Genomic DNA, 17830 nt, shown 5'->3' on the forward strand with positions numbered 1-17830 from the left:
TTGGATCATTGGATCATCGGTTCTCAGTATCGAACGTGTCCAAAAGAAACGGTTCAATCTGGACATCACCAACACAAAGTATTTGAGTTGTGTTTACGAGGAAAATTTAGTTGAAATTACTTAAGGGTGCATGTTGAAGACATGTAAAGTCTTTTTGGTCAAACACATATTAGATGCACAGTGATGATGAGTGTCACGAAATTACCCCCTATACCCTCATTCACTATTCCCTACATTACTCCACTAATATAGTCCACTTGAAAGAGTGAATGAAAATGAGTGAGTGCATTCAGACACTGAGTGCTAAATTGGCTAAACTCGTTAAATTATCTAAATCAACAACATGTATGCTAGACCCTATACCGACTAAACTACTAAAAGAGATGCTTCCAGAGGTCATAGATCCTCTTCTTAAAGGGGTGATGAATTGAGAAATCAACTTTCCCTTGAGCTTTTGATATATAAGAGGTCATGGTAATATAAGAATATCCTGTAAGTTTCAGAGCTGAAAACTTTCTTGTTAGTCAAAGAAAAGCTTTTATAGACACCAGACCCAGAAAACGATCTTGTGCTTCATCCTTACGTCATCGCGCGATGAAACACTGCCTCTACAGAATAATAAGCACGTGTAATTCAGTAGCCCGCCCACCAACTCATGGAGCTGGTCGTATTGCGCTAGCCAGCAGCAATAAACATGCCGAGGATATCACGATATTGCTATTCCTGGTTGTGGAAGAACACAGTCGCTGCATAAGCTTCCCTCGGATCCTAAAATTAGGAATATGTGGTTGAACTTTATTATTAATGAAGTTCCAGCTCAGGATTCAAGTTCCAGGATTTGCAGACATATTGAGATTGAAACACAATGCTGTTCCATCTATATTGGACCCGACAGGAATGGTGCAGCACACTTATGTGAGTAAAACATGTTTTTTTTATACGTGATAGTATTGCATTGTTACAGATCGTTTGATATGTGTACGATTGTGTATTGATTATGTGTAGGCCTACATGTCTATCCAGTCACACGAGAGACTTGTTGTAACGTTATGTGTGTGTCCGTGCGAGTGAGTGTTTGTCCGCCTGAGTGTGTGTGTGTGTGTGTGTGTGTGTGTGTCCGCGCGAGTGTGGGTATGTTTTTGTGAAATATCAGGACACAAATGTGTATAATGACATAGGTATGACATAGGTATTACAAAAAGAGGGTGAAATATGAGGACGTTACCCATGTCCTCACTTTTCAAAATGCTTATAAATCACACAGGATGAGTTTTTTTTCACAGAAAGTAAACTGTGCAGTTTCCTGTGATGGGTAGGTTTAGGGGCAGGGGCAGTGTAAGGGGATAGAGAATACGTTTTTTACGGTATAAAAACCATTACGCCTATGGAATGTCCCCACATTTCACAAAAACAAACATGTGTGTGTGTGTGTGTGTTGTGTGTGTGTGTGTGTGTGTGTGTGTGTGTGTGTGTGTGTGTGTGTGTGTGTGTGTGTGTGTGTGTGTGTGTGTGTGTGTGTGTGTGTGTGTGTGTGTGTGTGTGTGTGTGAGATTTAGTGTTTGTTTGATACTTTGCGAGTTCTCTGAGCATTTCCCCCAGACGATTCCTGGGACAGACGGTAGCTGAAGCTCATTAAATATGCAAATATTATCCAATCCTAGCCGTGGGCGTTTACTTCCAAGTCTTCAGTTCGGCACGCCCATCAAATCCGAGTGTTTCTCAGGGAGCCACATAAACCAAGGCAGAAAATAGCCTATTACTTATTCATTATGATGTTTTTGAATGTAAAAACCACATAAACGCCATAAGTTGACTTAAGACAACAGTATAAAAAATTTTAAAAAGCCAGTTCATGACCCCTTTAATATCATTCATCCATCCGTGTCATTAGGATATGTACCAAAAACCATTAAGCTGGCTATTATTAAATCTCTTATAATAAAAAACCCAACTTGATCCTACAGAATTAGTCGACTACAGGCCAATCTCAAATCTACCATTTCTGTCAAAAATACTAGAAAAGGCAGTATCCTCACAACTATGCTCCTTTTTAGAAAGAAATGGTATCTGTGATGATTTCCAGTCAGGATTTAGACCGTATCATAGTTACAAATGATTTGCTGTTATCATCCAATCATGGTTGTATCTCACTATTAGTGTTACTCGATCTTAGCACTGCATTCGATATTATCGACCACAACACTCTTTTGAATAGACTCTCGAATTATGTTGGCATTAGTGGAATTGCATTGGCATGGTTTAAAATCATGCATATCTGACCACTATCAGTTAGCAGTAAATGAAGAGATGTCACACCATTCAGCATGGAGTACCGCAAGGCTCGGTGCTTGAACCATTGCTTTTCACCCTGTACATGCTACCCTTGGGAGATATCATTAGGAAGCATGGTGTTAATTTTCATTGTTATGCTGACGATACTCAGCTCTATATCTCTTCGGGCCCTGGCGAAATTTAACAATTCACAAGATTGATGGAATGCATAGCTGATATAAAATTATATAAGATATATAAAGCTGGAGAGCCACATTTACCCCGTCAGAATAAAGAAAGAGATCAAGAGAGAGAACGCACACATAGTTTGTCTACTTGGGTTTCCAAACACACACATCAACAGCAGTCAGCTGACCTCTCAAACTAAAGTACGTAATGTATTTTCACATATCTCTCACACATCTAACACAGCGTTCTGAGTGCATGTCGACACTTTCTGTGAACTTAACATCAACAGCTAACATATACAAACAAAACAAGTAGCATGCAAAATCATATAATAGTCAACCGACTCCAAGGACCTTACTAATGATTTTCCCTGGGTTTGGCAAACAGTCACAATTTGTGACTATGAAAAATATAATCCAGAGCATTTAATTCCCAAAGGCAAAAGTAGCCCTGAGCTCATAACTCAGTTCAGCCTATCTTCAGGACTTCTTCCACTTCCAAATTATTCCATAACTGATTATTCATGTGTTAAGCCAGATAAAGTATTAGTTGTCTAATTTAAACAGATTAATTGATTTTGCTCTCACTGCATCATACAGTCAAAGGAAGATCGCTTTATTAAATTGGGAATTCAACACCATTAGCTAGTTTGCTTTATTAGTGTGCTCTCTGCAACGAGGGAGGACGCCGCTGCATTTGTCAACAGAATCCAGACATATGTAAATTAATTTTTTTTAAAAATAGATAAAATACCAAGGAGTGCTATCTGTTATTCATGCATGCACTTTGTGCAGTCAGACTGTCTTAATCTGTGAAAGGACGACACTAGCAATTATGATGCAATGGTAAAGTGAATGCTAATAGCTACAGAAGCTTTCACAAAACTGTACCATTTACAAGAGTCTACCAAGTGACAACTATTGAGTGCAGAAAAAGAGCCAGAGAAAGACAGAGAGACTGAACAAAAGATGGGCCAGATTTACAGGTCAAATTAGCGTGAGAGTGCAAGTCTGAATTTTATGCGTATGATCTCCTGGCGACGCACAAATTAAAGAGCACAGGCCCAGCTGGATCATTTCTATATTGACCAACACAATCTATCAAGAGCAGCACAAAGCCTCCTTCACTTCACTTTCCCTCTGTACAGATGAAAACGTTATCGAAATTATTGGAAACAACTGGAAACGCTGTATTATGCAATGCGGACAAGTCATTTGGCAGTCATTTTGTAAAGAAAAACTATGCTCCTGCGCACATACGTATTCAAGCGAAGAGTGAAAACCTTAGTAAATCACCTTGCATGAATCATTAAAATTGTCTCCTTACATACATTTTGTGCCTGAAATGCATATGCATATGTAGCTGCAAAATTAACCCTGTCCACGCCTTTTCAGTGCTAATTTTTCACTGCATGTCTTTAGTAAATCCTGACAGTACTTTTTTAACACCAAAAGAGGGTATGCGCTGGCACAAGCTGTTAGTGAATCTGGCCCATTGTGAGTTTACATTTCAACTTTTCCAGGTGCACTGTTAAACCTTGCTCTCAAAATCACCAGTATTTAGCTTTAACATCATTGAAAGGTATTTTACTGTGATATGAGGTGAGGTTATGCCGCACTTATAATAAAACTACAGTACATTACTTTCAGCGCCCATTAAGGAAAATAACTGTAATATTAATTGGTAAATTACTGGTCTATATTCCCATGATGCATTACGTCACTGTTTATTTCAAACTGTTTACATCTTCAGACAGAAAACAAGGATTAATGCATTAACACACACATTCGCATGCATTGCACAACTACAAGTAAGTAAATGATTAAAATATTTGTGTTTTTAAAATATATAATGCAAAGTTAGATCGTTTATATGCATGGTTTGAAATAGCTTCCTGATTAGCACGTTTTTTAGCCTCTCCTCACAACTCCTCACTACGAAATATCCCTTTGTATAGATTGAAGCAATTGAACTCTTGCTAATAAACAACATGTTTTATCATTGCTTTCGTTTTTCTTGGTTAGTCAGGATTTGCCACAATGTACAGATGCTAACTTTGCAATTTGCCTTTTCACCAACTAACTGTTTTTATACACATATAAAACAACACCAACATAGGGAAAAATTTTTTCCTACATTTACATTTACATGTATGCATTTGGCAGACGCTTTTATCCAAAGCGACTTACATAGCATTCAAGGTACACATTTTTAACATTTTTGTCAGTTCTTGCTTTCCCTGGGAGTCGAACCCATGACCTTGGCGTTGCTAGCGCCATGCTCTACTGTTTGAGCTACAGGAAAGCTCCTAAGAAAACTTCAACCCAATGTCAGTGGAAAATGAGCTACATCTACCAGTCACACCAAGGCTCATCATGCTTGGTAATTATGAAATATATGGTAACTAATGAATGTGTTTGGTGAGTTTGGTGAATCGTGAGTTCATATTTCAGGAGATAGCCTTCTAAATTAATTGAAGTGGATGATCAGCATTGAGGGGAAAGTGACACATTGCATTGATGAGCAGTTAGATTTCCCTGCGGCTTTCTCAGTGTTTTTCAGCTTCTTCTATGTTTTTAACATTAAATACCAAGAGTCAGCCAGTGCCACATTAGAACTCATTCAAAGGTACATGTTAAAACATTGTGCAATAAGGTGAGTTGACCACAGTTGTGCTTTTTTTAAAAATATATATTTATTTATATATTTTTTGTAGTATGCTGTTGTTTTTCTGAACTTTTTGATTTGTTACTCCATTTCTAAAATAGTTGTCTGATTTACTCAACAGGTTTTTAGTGAGGATTAATCCTGAGGGGATAAAGTGTGCTTCCAAAGCTGGAACTAGCCATAAAACTGGGTCATCTGTTAAAAGAAAGATTCAAAACTTAAATCCACATGTACATAGATTTTTGCAGAGGCTGCATTTGAGTGGAAAACATGCAACTAACTGAAAGCTTTTTTGTAAATGTTTTACTAAACTAAATTTAATTTATGTTAACATAAATAACCTGAGGGTCATTGGTGGCTGAGATATAGATTTTGGATGTTGTATCTAAGTTTTAATTGTTTTGGTTAGAGGGCAGGTTTGACATGTCTTGAAATTATTTGTTTCATATTATGTTTGTTGATATTTTTTATGTTTTTTTTTGTGATTCTATTATGTTGGGCAATAGATAAACATCTAAGTAATAAAGTGAATTTGTGTAAAGATTTAAAAGTTCATTATATTCTTTTTAAATGAAGTAACATGAAAGAATGCTTCATAAGATTAAGAGTACTACAATGAGTACTGCATTATAAATTATTTAAATGTAAATGCAGTATGTTATTACTGTACAGTAATTTACTGAAACCACTGCTGCCAGTTATCAACTGTAATGCCAGATTTACGGTATAAAACTGGCAACACTGTTGCCAGTTAGTCACTGTATTGGTATAGACACAGTACTATACTGGTTAGTCACTGTAACAGATTCTTTACAGTAACTAGCTGGCAACAGTGTTGTCAGCATTTTACTCATAAAAAACCTGGTAAGGTTTAACAGTGTGGATAAGTAAACATGGGATGGCTTGAAAACTAATTCATATCCAGAGTAAATACACAAAAACATACAAGACAAACATTTCTGTCATAGTTAGGCTGACCCAATGTTCTCAGGCACACACTCAACTTACTTCATAAGTTCACATTCCTACTCTAAATTCCACCACCCCTCTCATTGAAAATGATTTGTTTCCTAGGAGGAAACTTATTCCAATTATTCCACTGTGCCTGTATGCACATGAGTCTCCTTATCTTCTAGATGTCGAACTTGGTGAGCGATGGTTGTAATGTTGTTAGAAAACAGTACAAGTTAAGTTAAAGTCTGTATAATTATAAGACAAACACAATCAAATGTTTCTGCAGTTCTTGGTTTAGTGCAGTGGTTCTCAACTCTGTTCCTGGGGAGTGGGGACCCACTACTCTGCTCTGGGCTGATTAATTGAATCAATTGTGTTAACCCTCTGGGGTACTTCGGGTAAAAAATGACCCGAAGCGTTTTATAAAAAAATGTTAAAAATCGTAGCTTCATCGGAATGGTCCGAAACTTGGTGACTTTATTGGTGCTTGGTATATGAACACCCAGGATGGGGACAGGATTTGAAAAGTCTAAGTGGTCGTGAAAAAAAAATAGTCACACTCAGGACCTTCGGGTCAAAAATGACCCCCATAGGAAATGAATGGGAAATTGGCAAAAATATGAAAATACAGAGTTTTTTTGTGCATACAATCTACAAATCAGCCAGGATGCACTGTTGTACCAGGATTTGGTGTTCACTTGGGTGTCTATGATTTCATTGTGACATTCGTTTTATGACCATCTAAATAAGGGTCCAATCCTGCTCTTGGAAGACAAGCTTCCTGTAGAGTTTAACTTCAACCTTTTCCAACACACCTGCCTGGAAGCTTCTAGTAGGTCCTGCCTCAATACCCACACTTGCTGTCTTGGCCAGTTGAGAGCACATGCAAGCATCAGGAAATAAATGCGCAAAACTGTCTCAGGTCTGAAAAATGCCAACGCTCAGTTCCCTTAATGGACTCTAAATTCACACTTCATGTTTGCTGAAAAAAGTCACAGCATTAAGGTATAATAGGTTGTTTCACTACTCTTACCAGCAGTTAAAATCCATCTGTTACATTATTATCCTTCCCTCTGTGGGCCAGTGGTCGACACACACACAAATTGCATATAATTTCTCATCTCTCATCCAACCACTTTCTATTCCAGTGAAATCATAACATAAAATGCAACCAAATGAGATTATGCATTGCAAATATACAGTACATCAGCCAAAAAACACTGCATTGTATTATCCTTTTTAAGAAATACTCAAAAGACACCCAAGATTAAAAATGAGAGCTCTTGCAGACACACAGGGTCAGTCCTTTGAGAAACAGTTACTCTACTCATTGAGACCCTCATTGGAATCATAGAAATCGCCCCTGCAAATCAAAGTATAAAAGTAAAAGTAAAATTTAACATATTTTCATTAAATAATACAGCAGAAATGAGTTTGTGTTAATTGGGATCCTCTATAAGATTGGGTTTGGCAGCAATATTCCAAATTGAAATAGAATAGAACCATGAAAAAACATGAAAATGACAAACAGAAATATATAATATATTCTTCTCATCTGCTGCATCTCTCAAAATGTTTTCATTTGGCATATTCAAACTGGCCCACTTCCGGTTACGAGACATGCAACAACCATTGGCGCCTTTTTTATCTATTTTGGAAACAATGTTGAGTACTGATGCAAAAAAATAATCCAAAGCTATTCAACCACTTTAGAAGACACTTTTATGGTGTTATTGTTATGGTGTTGTGTTTTTTCAGAGTTTGATGGATGTAAAATGAAATGTTAAAAAAATGTAAACTTTTCATTTTGTGGTGAACTTTTCATTTAGGGATCTTGGCTGTCATCCAGAACTGGAAAGTTATTAAGATCCCCTACCAGCACTGTGCCCTTGCACAAGGAACATAACCGCAGGTGAACTATAAGCAGCTGCTAAATGACAAACATCCTAACCTTAATCAAATACTGAAATACTAAGGACAAGTGCACAAAGTTTAGTAGAAAAACTGATTTAAGCAAACGAATGAGAGTGGACAATTTTCACTCACCTGTTTAATGGCATGCAGCAGCTTACCATAGCAAAAGATAATGACCAGGAAGGGGACAATCAGGCAAAAAATAAAGAGGCAAATTATGTAAGAAATGTTATTGGCTGTCTTGGTTGTCCAGTCTACAGAGCAGGTGGTCCCAGGGCCTTCTGGGCCATAGCGGCTCCAACCAAATAGAGGGGGCAGAGTCCAGATTAAAGAGTAAACCCAGGACATCACCACCCCGCCGGCCACCTTCCTGTAGTTGGTGGCATCAGCTTCCGTGGAGCCCATCATTGTACAGTAGCGTTCATATGATAGTATGGCCAGGGACATAAGCGACACAATGCCTGCAAAAAAAATGTAAGGCAAATTTCAATAATGTTATAATTTGATTTAGGTTTAAATAGTCAAATGTCAAATTCTAATACCAACAGACTGCTTTCACAGTTCAATTTTGAGTACTTTTCAGTGGGCATAGAAAAGACATTCAGAAGAGTTCAGTTGAGTTGCCTAATAAGTAAGGCCTTGAATCTTTGTTCTTACTTTTTGTTTGTTGCACAATTTTAGGTAAAAGCGATCCACAAGCCAATTCTTAAAGCTGAAGTGTGTGATTTTTCAGCAACATTATAAATTACAAAACTGCAAAAATAATTTTAAAAAGTTTTCCCAAACCCTCTCCACGTTTTCTGTCTTCCACTGTTGTTTTGAGAGCACCATCGAGCCCAAGCGTTACTTATGTCAAAGGAATCAATTCAAGTCTTTAAGACTCAACTTTACATCTTATTTATGTTTCTATTATCAGTGAAGTGGACAGATGTAGTGTAGTAATTTTAACCATGAAGCCTGTAACTGACAAAAATTTCATAACATCATGCAAAACTTTGACCATTTTCCCCCATCAACCAATTTATTGAATGAAAGTGCATTTAACTAATGTTTTATGCTCTGAAATCAGATGATTTAAAGCTATTGTTCATGAGTGTGAGATGTATGAGTGTCCGCATACCTTATTTGTTAAGCTCTATGTGCTGTATGTTGATTAGTGTTTATTTGTGAATAAAAGTCTACATTAACCCTGCTCATATAAAGCAATCATGCCTCTTCAGAAGACTTGGAATAAACTGCTTTTACAGTGTTATGTACTTTTTGAAGCTTGAAAATCTTGGAATGGATGGAACAAAATAAAGCTTCGAAGCGTTATGAATCAGTGAGCCGAATGATGATTCGGATCGCGTGTCAAACCGCCAAACTGCTGAAATTTGGCGATTCAAACCGCTGAATCGACTCGCTGATTCATAACGCTTCGAAGCTTCATGATGCCGTGTTTTGAAATCATCATCACTATGTAAGGTTTTTTTGCACACAAAAACTATTGTCACCGATTCATAAAGTTATTTTAGAACCACTGTAGTGAGATGGACTTTGTAACGACGTCTTTAGTACCTTTTAAGGGTCTTGAGAGTGAACCGTGCATTGTGTCAATGGAGGCCTTTCAGAGCCATCAGATTTCAACTAAAATATCTTCATTTCTGTTCCGAAGATGAACGGAGGTCTTACGGGTGTCGAATGACATGAGGGTAAGTAATTAATGACAGAATTTTCATTTTTGGGTGAACTAACCCTTTAAGAACATAGCCCTGCAGTATGAAATTACTTTTTGATTACTTTCTTCAAAAGCATGCGTAGAGTTAGTTCTGGCAGATCACGTCAGTCAAGCTTGCATCAGCTGACTCTCAGCTGATCCACATCTACTAATAGGAATACAACGCCTATCACAGCATCCCTAAATATAAGGTCCATCAGTATTATCAGCAGCTTTATTGCGTTGCTCAGGTGCAACCCTCCTCCATCCCCAGCTCCTCCTCTCATCCACAGTCAGGACTTGGCCTTTTGATATTCCACTTCGAACCAGACTGTCATTTATCTTTAAATATGTTGTTATAATTAAATTGGGCAGCCGTGGCCTATTGGTTAGAGAGTCAAACTGGTAACCTGAAGGTTGCAGGTTTGATTCTTAATACCAGCAGGAAATTACACAGGTGCCCTTGAGCAAGGCACCTAACCCCCAATCGCTCCCTGGGCACCACAGCAAAAATGGCTGCCCACTGCTCTGGGTGTGTGTGTCCACGGCTTGTGGTGTGTGTTCCCTACTCGCTCAAATTCTGAGTATGGGTTCCCATACTTGCCCTTCACATGTCACTTCAATTTCACTTTTCACCTGAATAATTGTCATTAAGAACATTAATGATATCTGCAATACATTTATTTTGGTTCTGTTCTGTTAACCCTGAGGGGGTTATCTCTGTGCTTCCTGCTCTTATCCATGCTAGGCTGCATGAATGGACAGGGAGTTCTTGCCCAGAACAGAACCATAATGCCAGTCCAAATGATAGTGGTACTAACAGAATTCTAATCCAAATAAAACCAACAGTCATAAACATTTTGAGGCCTTTTTTGCTTATTCTAATAATAAATTGTCCACATCCCAGAGGATATGAATCTGATGAAGTAAGTATCTGAAAAATTGCATAAGGTCTCAAGCAATACAGAAGGGGATTCAAAATCTAATATTCTGGCTATGTTAAGCTGCCAAGATGATTTTCCCACAAACAAAGCAATCATATTTGATTTGTCTTGCTCTTTTGCATTCACTGGCAGTTTTCCGATGCCAAAAAAAAAAAACATTCTCTGCTCAAAAGAGACTTATTGGAAAATATAACTATGACTATTCTTAGTTTTTTTTTCCCCTTCACTACTTTCACCTGATGGAGTTTTGTTTCCTTGCCTTTGGCTTGCTTATTTTGGGCTTCAAAGACATTTCAAAATTTCACACTTACATATAATCAGATATAGTATAAAATATGTGTATTTGGCGTGCTGTCTGAGGAGAGGGCTTCGCGCTCAGAATTTGGCCCGAACCCAGTGCACCCCCCAAAACTGAACTAACTTGAACTGAATAATTACTCTATTATCTTCTGTAGAGCTGTTTATAACTGAATTACTGCAGTGTTGCATAATTTGATGCACTATTATTGACTGAATTAACAATGACCGACTTGAGCTGAATAATCATGCTATTATCTGCTTGAACAGAGTTTGCTTCCTAACAAATTTACATTCACACTGTTATTAAAGATCAAAATTTCCTTGGGCTTTTGACATATAAGGCGCCATCATACTATAAGAATGTCCTGTAAGTTTAAGAACTGAAAACTTCCTTGTTAGTCCAAAATCAGCTTTTATTGAAACTAAGCCCAGAGAATGACTCCTTTGAGAATGTGCCTATGACCTCGAAGATAGGTGAAAGACCGTCTCTGCAGAAGAAGATCAACGCCTACTTTTACATCATTACCACTGATTCACCAATGACAAGAAGTAAATAACATATGTGACGCTAACACTGGATCAAGCAACTAAGCGATAACGTGCCTTTAAAGAATGCAAAATGTAGTGCAGTGCCAGGTTGTGGAAAAACAGTTCCTGTATAACCTTCCTTCTGATGCTGGATTTCCAGAGAGACTAAAAAAAAAAAAAAAAAAAACTCTGCTGTGCCTTCTATATTCTCGCTATATTCTCTTCTATATTAACGCTAATGCTGAAGCGTTCTTCGATGTGTGTGCGCGCGATGCGGAGTATATAACTCATTAAAACCAAACTTATCAGAAAAACGAACACTTGAACATACATCAGTGTGATAAGAGCTACCTAAATGACAGAAACCATCTTTGGGAAGATTTTATTTGACTTATTTTATTGTATTACACACTGAGTAATGTTTCTTTATATAACGTTACATAATCCAAAGACATGATCACAATCTAAACTTTACCAAATGTATACAGCCTAATCTAAGATAAATCGATGGGGGCAAGGGATGATTTGTGTGCAAATTTTGACACTGTACCATAAATACAGATTATTAACAGTTGAGTCTTATTCTACTCTTATTCTATTTATATATAATTTTTTGCAGCCTTGTGCCACAGCCACTGTTGAGCTGAGCTGTAGACCACACCCTTTCTGCCTGGGTGCTTTGGTGGGTGTGGCTCCCAGCTGCAGACAGCTAGTTAGTCACCAGGTGGGAAGGATCTGGTGATTAGGGGAATTTGAGTCACTCACAGGATCGTAAGCAGACTGGGAAGATGTGTGGAGAAACTGGGCCTGGAAATGATACTGCAGGACTAAAGCTTGTTTGAACAAGGAAGGAGTCGGTGAGCATTCGTTTGTGCAGTGTGATGGATTTTAACATTTAAGAGAATCATATAATTATACTCAGGGTAAAATGTGTGTATTAAAGAAAAATCATGTGCTTGAATTGTAAGCTAAAAAAGTTGTACATTTAACATCATGAAGTGTTTAAAAGTATAGTTAAAAGTAATGTATTGTAAAGATTTGAAAAGAGGAAAAGTTGAAAGTGCGGGATTGTGTGTTTATAGGAGGTTAAAGCTGATAGAGTTTAAGGTTAAAATCATTCGAGTAGTGCTTTAAATTGTCTTCAATGTGTCTTAAATTTATTTGGGTGCTTAAGATATGGGGTTTTTTTTTTACTTATTGTAAAGACTAATTTCTAGTGTTTAAAGTTAAGTATTTGATCCTGTGTTATGATGCTTTATTATGGGTATTTGGGTTTATTGTATTTTGACCCACTTGTGTTTGTGTTTAAGGTTTTTTACCTGCTTTTGACCACGACAACTTTCAAATAAAAGAAAGAAAAGAAAGATTTGATTCCTGGTCATTGAGTAAAATCCAGTCCAAACCTTCAGAGGCAAGCATACCCTTTCAAGTGGGGGAAACTGCGGGGTTGAACCTCACAAGAGTGAGGGCACTTGACAGTAAAAAACCGCTGTGAAGACTGGAACAGATAATCCCAAACAGCAACCAGCCAGGCTGATAAAACGGGAAATCATCTCACCCAATCCTGCTGAAAAGAAGATGGCTGACTCAAAGACACTGGAGCAGCTTAAAGTCGATAGGACATCCGCAAAGCGGCAATTCTCACGGCTGGCTAACAACGTGGTCCGGATGCATGCCATCATACCTGAAGAGGAGCTCAGGGACAGTTTCAAAAAACTCATAATTGAAGCCAACAAGGTTATGGAAGCCAACGATGACGTAGAGGCCCAGTACCTTGTAGAGGCAGAGCTGGATACGGATTCCGAAGAAGTTCCCAGGTTGAATGAGCAGCAAAAGGCAGATGTTGGGAAAACTGCAAGAGAGTGTGAGATGAGACTGAACGAGCTCAAGGAGCTTATCCAAAAGACACTCTGGGCCAACTTTGGAGAAGAGGAGCTGACGATAGCAGTAAAGGCTGCGGAGGAGAAAGTAGAGAGTGTGGCGTCCTTTGGACCTGGTGGAAGTAAAGAGGTTTTTGACTTCATGTTTGATTACATGGAAAAACTGGTTAAGAGGGCAAAAGAACTGCACACACAGTGGAAGTGTTGGGCTCCTCCTGCTGAACGGAAAGATTTCCAGCTGCAGGTCAGAGATCTTGAGCAGATCATCCCCAAGTTAATGTCAAAAAAAGCAGAGTTCATTCAAGCAAAAGCTGAAGAAGACGCCGAGAGAGTTGTGAGTGCAGCTTCTATCAGCTATCCAACAGCAGGCGTTAGACTGAAGCCTACTTCCCTCCCTAAGTTTACTGGCATCAGGCGGGATTTTCATCGCTGGAAAAGGGACTGGGAGGCCCTGCAGAGGCAAGGAGAACCCACTGGTTCAAAAGAAGTCAAAAAGTTCCAGCTTCTTGACAGTTTGGATGAGAAAGTAATGAGAGATCTTCGATTGATGACGTACAACACAGCAGACGACATTTTTCGTGTCCTAGAGAATCGGTTCGGAAGTCAAACTGCGATCGCTATTGAAATAGTAGAGGAGCTCCAGAGACTTCCAGCTGCCAAAGGTCACCAGCCCAAGAAAATTGTTGAGCTCATCCAAGCCGTGGAGAAGGCCCTTGAAGACCTGAGTGACCTTGGTGACACTGGCGCTTTAAAAAACCCTCTGGTGACAAAGTCCATTGAAAGCAAGCTTCCAGATGCACTGAAGAAAGAGTGGCTTCTCTATGCAGCTGAGAAAAGCAGTACTGATCCAGAGAAGCGTTTCGACTATCTTCTGGCCTTTCTCAAGAGTCAAGAGAGTATCTACGAACAGCTGGATCAATTGAGGGATGAAGAGCCGCTGAGGAAAGAGAACCGACCTGAGCAAAGGCAAGCTAGAACCAGAGCCTCAAACCAGTCAAGTAGCAATCTCTCAGGATGTGTCGTCTGTGGGGACATCAAGCATAAGAATAAGCTGTACTTCTGCAAAAGGTTCCATGTGCTCAAGCTCACAGAGAAGAAGGACGCAGTGCGGAAGTTGGGAGCCTGCTGGAAATGTCTGGAGGTCCATGATGAGGGTAATCACTGCAAAACTTTGTTTCTGTGTAGAAATCCCGTTTGTAGAGAGCAGGGAGCCACAGACCATCACTACTATCTGTGTCCCAGAGCTGAGGCATCCAGAGACAGTACGGCTCAGAGGAGGAGGAAAAACAGCACAGTGGGAGGTGAGAGCTGGAGGAATTACACCGAGGCCCAGGAGGAATTCTTCAGAAAACTCTCACCTGAATTAGCCCAACAATGCCGGGATGCATTCTGTAACACAGCAGCGAGCACCTCCCATATTGCAAAGAGTCATTCAAGTCTTCTGGTTGAGAGCGGCCTAGCGGAGTGGCCTGTCATCATGATGCTGTTGGAGGTAACAGCCAATGCTGGGCAGAAAATTGGGACTCTGATCGACCTAGCTTCCGATACTAATTATATCACTCATGAGGCAGCAGGTCGGCTCAATCTTAGAAGTGAAGACATCACACTTGTAGTCCATGGTGTAGGAGGCATGAGAGTCTTTGTTAAGACAAAGCGGTACCTCCTGAAAATTCGGGTCAACACCTTAAGAGGCACTTTCAGATCCCACCAGCTGGTTTGCTATGGGCTAGACAGCATTGCAGACATCCAAAGACATGTGTCAGCCAAAAAACTACAAGAGTTCTTCCCAGACATTCCACTCAGTGACCTGGCAAGGCCAAGGGAGATCCACCTCCTTGTAAGTCACAAGGAAGGCCAATTGGCTCCGCAGAAAATCCGCACTGTGGGGGACCTTGTGCTGTGGGACGGACCAATGGGAAAGACGGTTGCTGGCACCCATCCTGAGCTCTTTGAGGCGGTAACTGTATCAGCCCACACATCGAGAACGCATTTCGCAAGGTCTATGAGAACTGCTGCTGTGAAGTATGAAGAACACACCTGCGTAGTCCCCATTCATCGTCAACAAAGCCAGCAACCTCAAGGTTTTAGTTGTGTAACTACTACATCCAGCTTCCTCGAGTGGTGGAAATGGGATAGTATCGGTGCTGGCTGCATCCCGAAATGTGGGGGTTGTCGCTGTGGACACTGCCAGCCAGGCGGCAAAGAAATGACCCTCGCTGAAGAGAGGGAGCTGGAGGTGGTAAAGAATGGGCTCACATATGTAGCTGCTGATGAGCACAGTGAGAGGCCTCACTGGCACGCAAAGTACCCCTGGGTAGAAGACCCAGCCACATTACCAAGTAACAGGAGTGCAGTTAAGGCAACATTCTTCAGGACTGAGAGGCAGCTGACCAGGGAGCCGGAGTGGAAGGCTGCCTATGCTGCTCAAGTTCACGAGATGGTTGAGAGCCGGGCCGCAATGAAGTTGTCTAAAGACGCCCTTCAGACATGGACTGGCCCAGTGTGGTACATTAGCCACCTCATTGCACCCAACCCACACTCCATCACAACTCCGGTGAGACTGGTCTGGAACAGTAGTCAGAAGTGCAGAGGGGTGAGTCTGAATGACCTCCTGTTAAAGGGCCCCGACGTCCTAAATTCTATTCGTGCCGTGCTTCTCAGGTTCCAGAGGGGAGGTTTTGCGGCTTTGGGAGACATAAGAAAGATGTACAATTCAGTGTGGCTTGAAGATCGGGAGGTGCATTTGCATAGGTTTCTGTGGCGTGACTCTGAAGGGGAGGAGATGGGCGAATATGCAGTCACAAGAGTGAACATTGGTGACAAGCCAGCAGGTTGTATTGCTCAACTCGCCATGAGGGAGACAGCAAATCTCCCCCAGTTTAGCCATCTTGAGGAGGAGCATCGAGTGCTAGAGGAGGACAGCTATGTCGACGATATCTTGACCTCTCATAACAACTTGGACCAGCTCAAAGTCATCACAGAAAATGTGGAGCAGATCCTGGGAGCAGGAGGGTTCAAGTTGAAGCCGTGGGTCTTTTCTGGTGAAAGTAGGAGAGAGTTTGTTGGAAAACAGGAGCAGAAGGCTACTCTAAGGACTGTAATCCTGCCAAATCAGCTCAAGGAGGAGGACAATAAAGCTCTTGGCCTCGGCTATACCCTGGAGGATGACAAGCTTCATGTTATGGTTGGGATAAACTTCTCAAAAAGAAAGAGGAAAATGAGACTTGGCCAAGACCTTCAATTGGAAGAGGTGAGAGCTCAGACGCCAGACCCACTGACACAACGAGAGTTGCTTAGCCAAGTTTCGGGGCTGTATGACCCAGTTGGTCTGACGACACCTGTAAAGCAGAAAGGAGCCATTTTGGTTCGGAGAGCATTTCAAGAGGGCAAATCCAAATGTAGCACCGTCAGAGACACTTGGGACCTTGCACTATCAGAAAAGCTCAGAGAAGATGCCATTAGGCTTTTTGAAGAATACGCTGAGCTGAGCAAAGTCAAGTTCCCTAGAGCCCTGACACCAGTGAGCGTGCCAGCTGAGCCTGATGCAATTACCTTTTCTGATGGCAGCGATCATGCTTATGGTGCCGTCCTGTATCTACGGTGGGACTGTGACCAAGGTCCGACAGTGAGGCTGGTGGAGTCCAAAGCTAAGCTGGCTCCCCTAGACCACAAGGGGGAAGCAGTCAAGGCAGAACTATGTGGAGCAGTATTCGCCGCCCGGTTAAAGAGGTACTTTGAACAACATGGCCGAATTCACGTAAAGCAGTGGTACCACTTTGTTGATAGCCAAACAGTACTTTGTTCAATTCAACGTGAGAGCTATGGCTTCCAGACCTTTTTTGCCAACAGGATTGGAGAAATTCAAAGCAGCACACAACTTCAGGATTGGTGGTGGATTCCTGGACCTCAGAACATCGCTGACATCATTACTCGTGGGGCTGGCCCAAAAGAGTTGGCTGAAAATTCACCATGGCAGCAAGGACCAAAGTTCTTGAGTCTACCAGCTGAGGAGTGGCCGATTAAGTCTGCAAAGGATGTATCAGCAACTGCCAGAGAGAGTGTTGGAAGGATGCAGAAGAAATCATTTGCTCAGGTGAAGAAGGAGCCACTGGAGCATCGAAGGCCACCTGCTGGCGCTGTTGTCCGAAACCTGGTGGATGAAGGACGGTTCAGCAATCTGACTCACCTGGTTAAGACGATCGCTTGGGTCTGGAGGGCAGCAAAAAACTTTGCAGCTAAAAATAAGATCCTGGGAGCTCCAAAGTGGGAGGCAGTTTCATCAACCGGGGTTATCACCACGACAGAGCGTCAAGATGCTTTAAGAGATCTTTTTCTTGCCACACAAGAGGGGGTGACTTTTCCAACAACCACAATAGACCGGCTGGTAGTCTTCAAAGAGGAAGAAACTGGGTTACTGGTTTGTGGTGGGCGAGTCCAAGCCTTTAATGAAGACAGAGTTGGTGTCCCCCTCTTACCTTGCAGCGCCT

The 17830-nt window shown here is 40.8% G+C and overlaps 1 protein-coding gene across 1 annotated transcript in view; it reads right to left on the bottom strand.

The window, feature by feature from the left end:
* The window catches only part of tmtopsa (teleost multiple tissue opsin a), a 204381-nt gene that overhangs the window by 170034 nt on the left and 16517 nt on the right, over window positions 1-17830 (bottom strand). The window contains exon 2 of the mRNA XM_079820284.1: window positions 8128-8456. Within this exon, the coding sequence (XP_079676410.1) occupies window positions 8128-8456 (329 nt within the window). The remainder of the gene's footprint in view (window positions 1-8127; window positions 8457-17830) is intronic.

Source organism: Gobio gobio, assembly GCF_949357685.1.
Source record: "Gobio gobio genome assembly, chromosome: 6".
Classification (NCBI taxonomy): Eukaryota; Metazoa; Chordata; class Actinopteri; order Cypriniformes; family Gobionidae; genus Gobio; species Gobio gobio.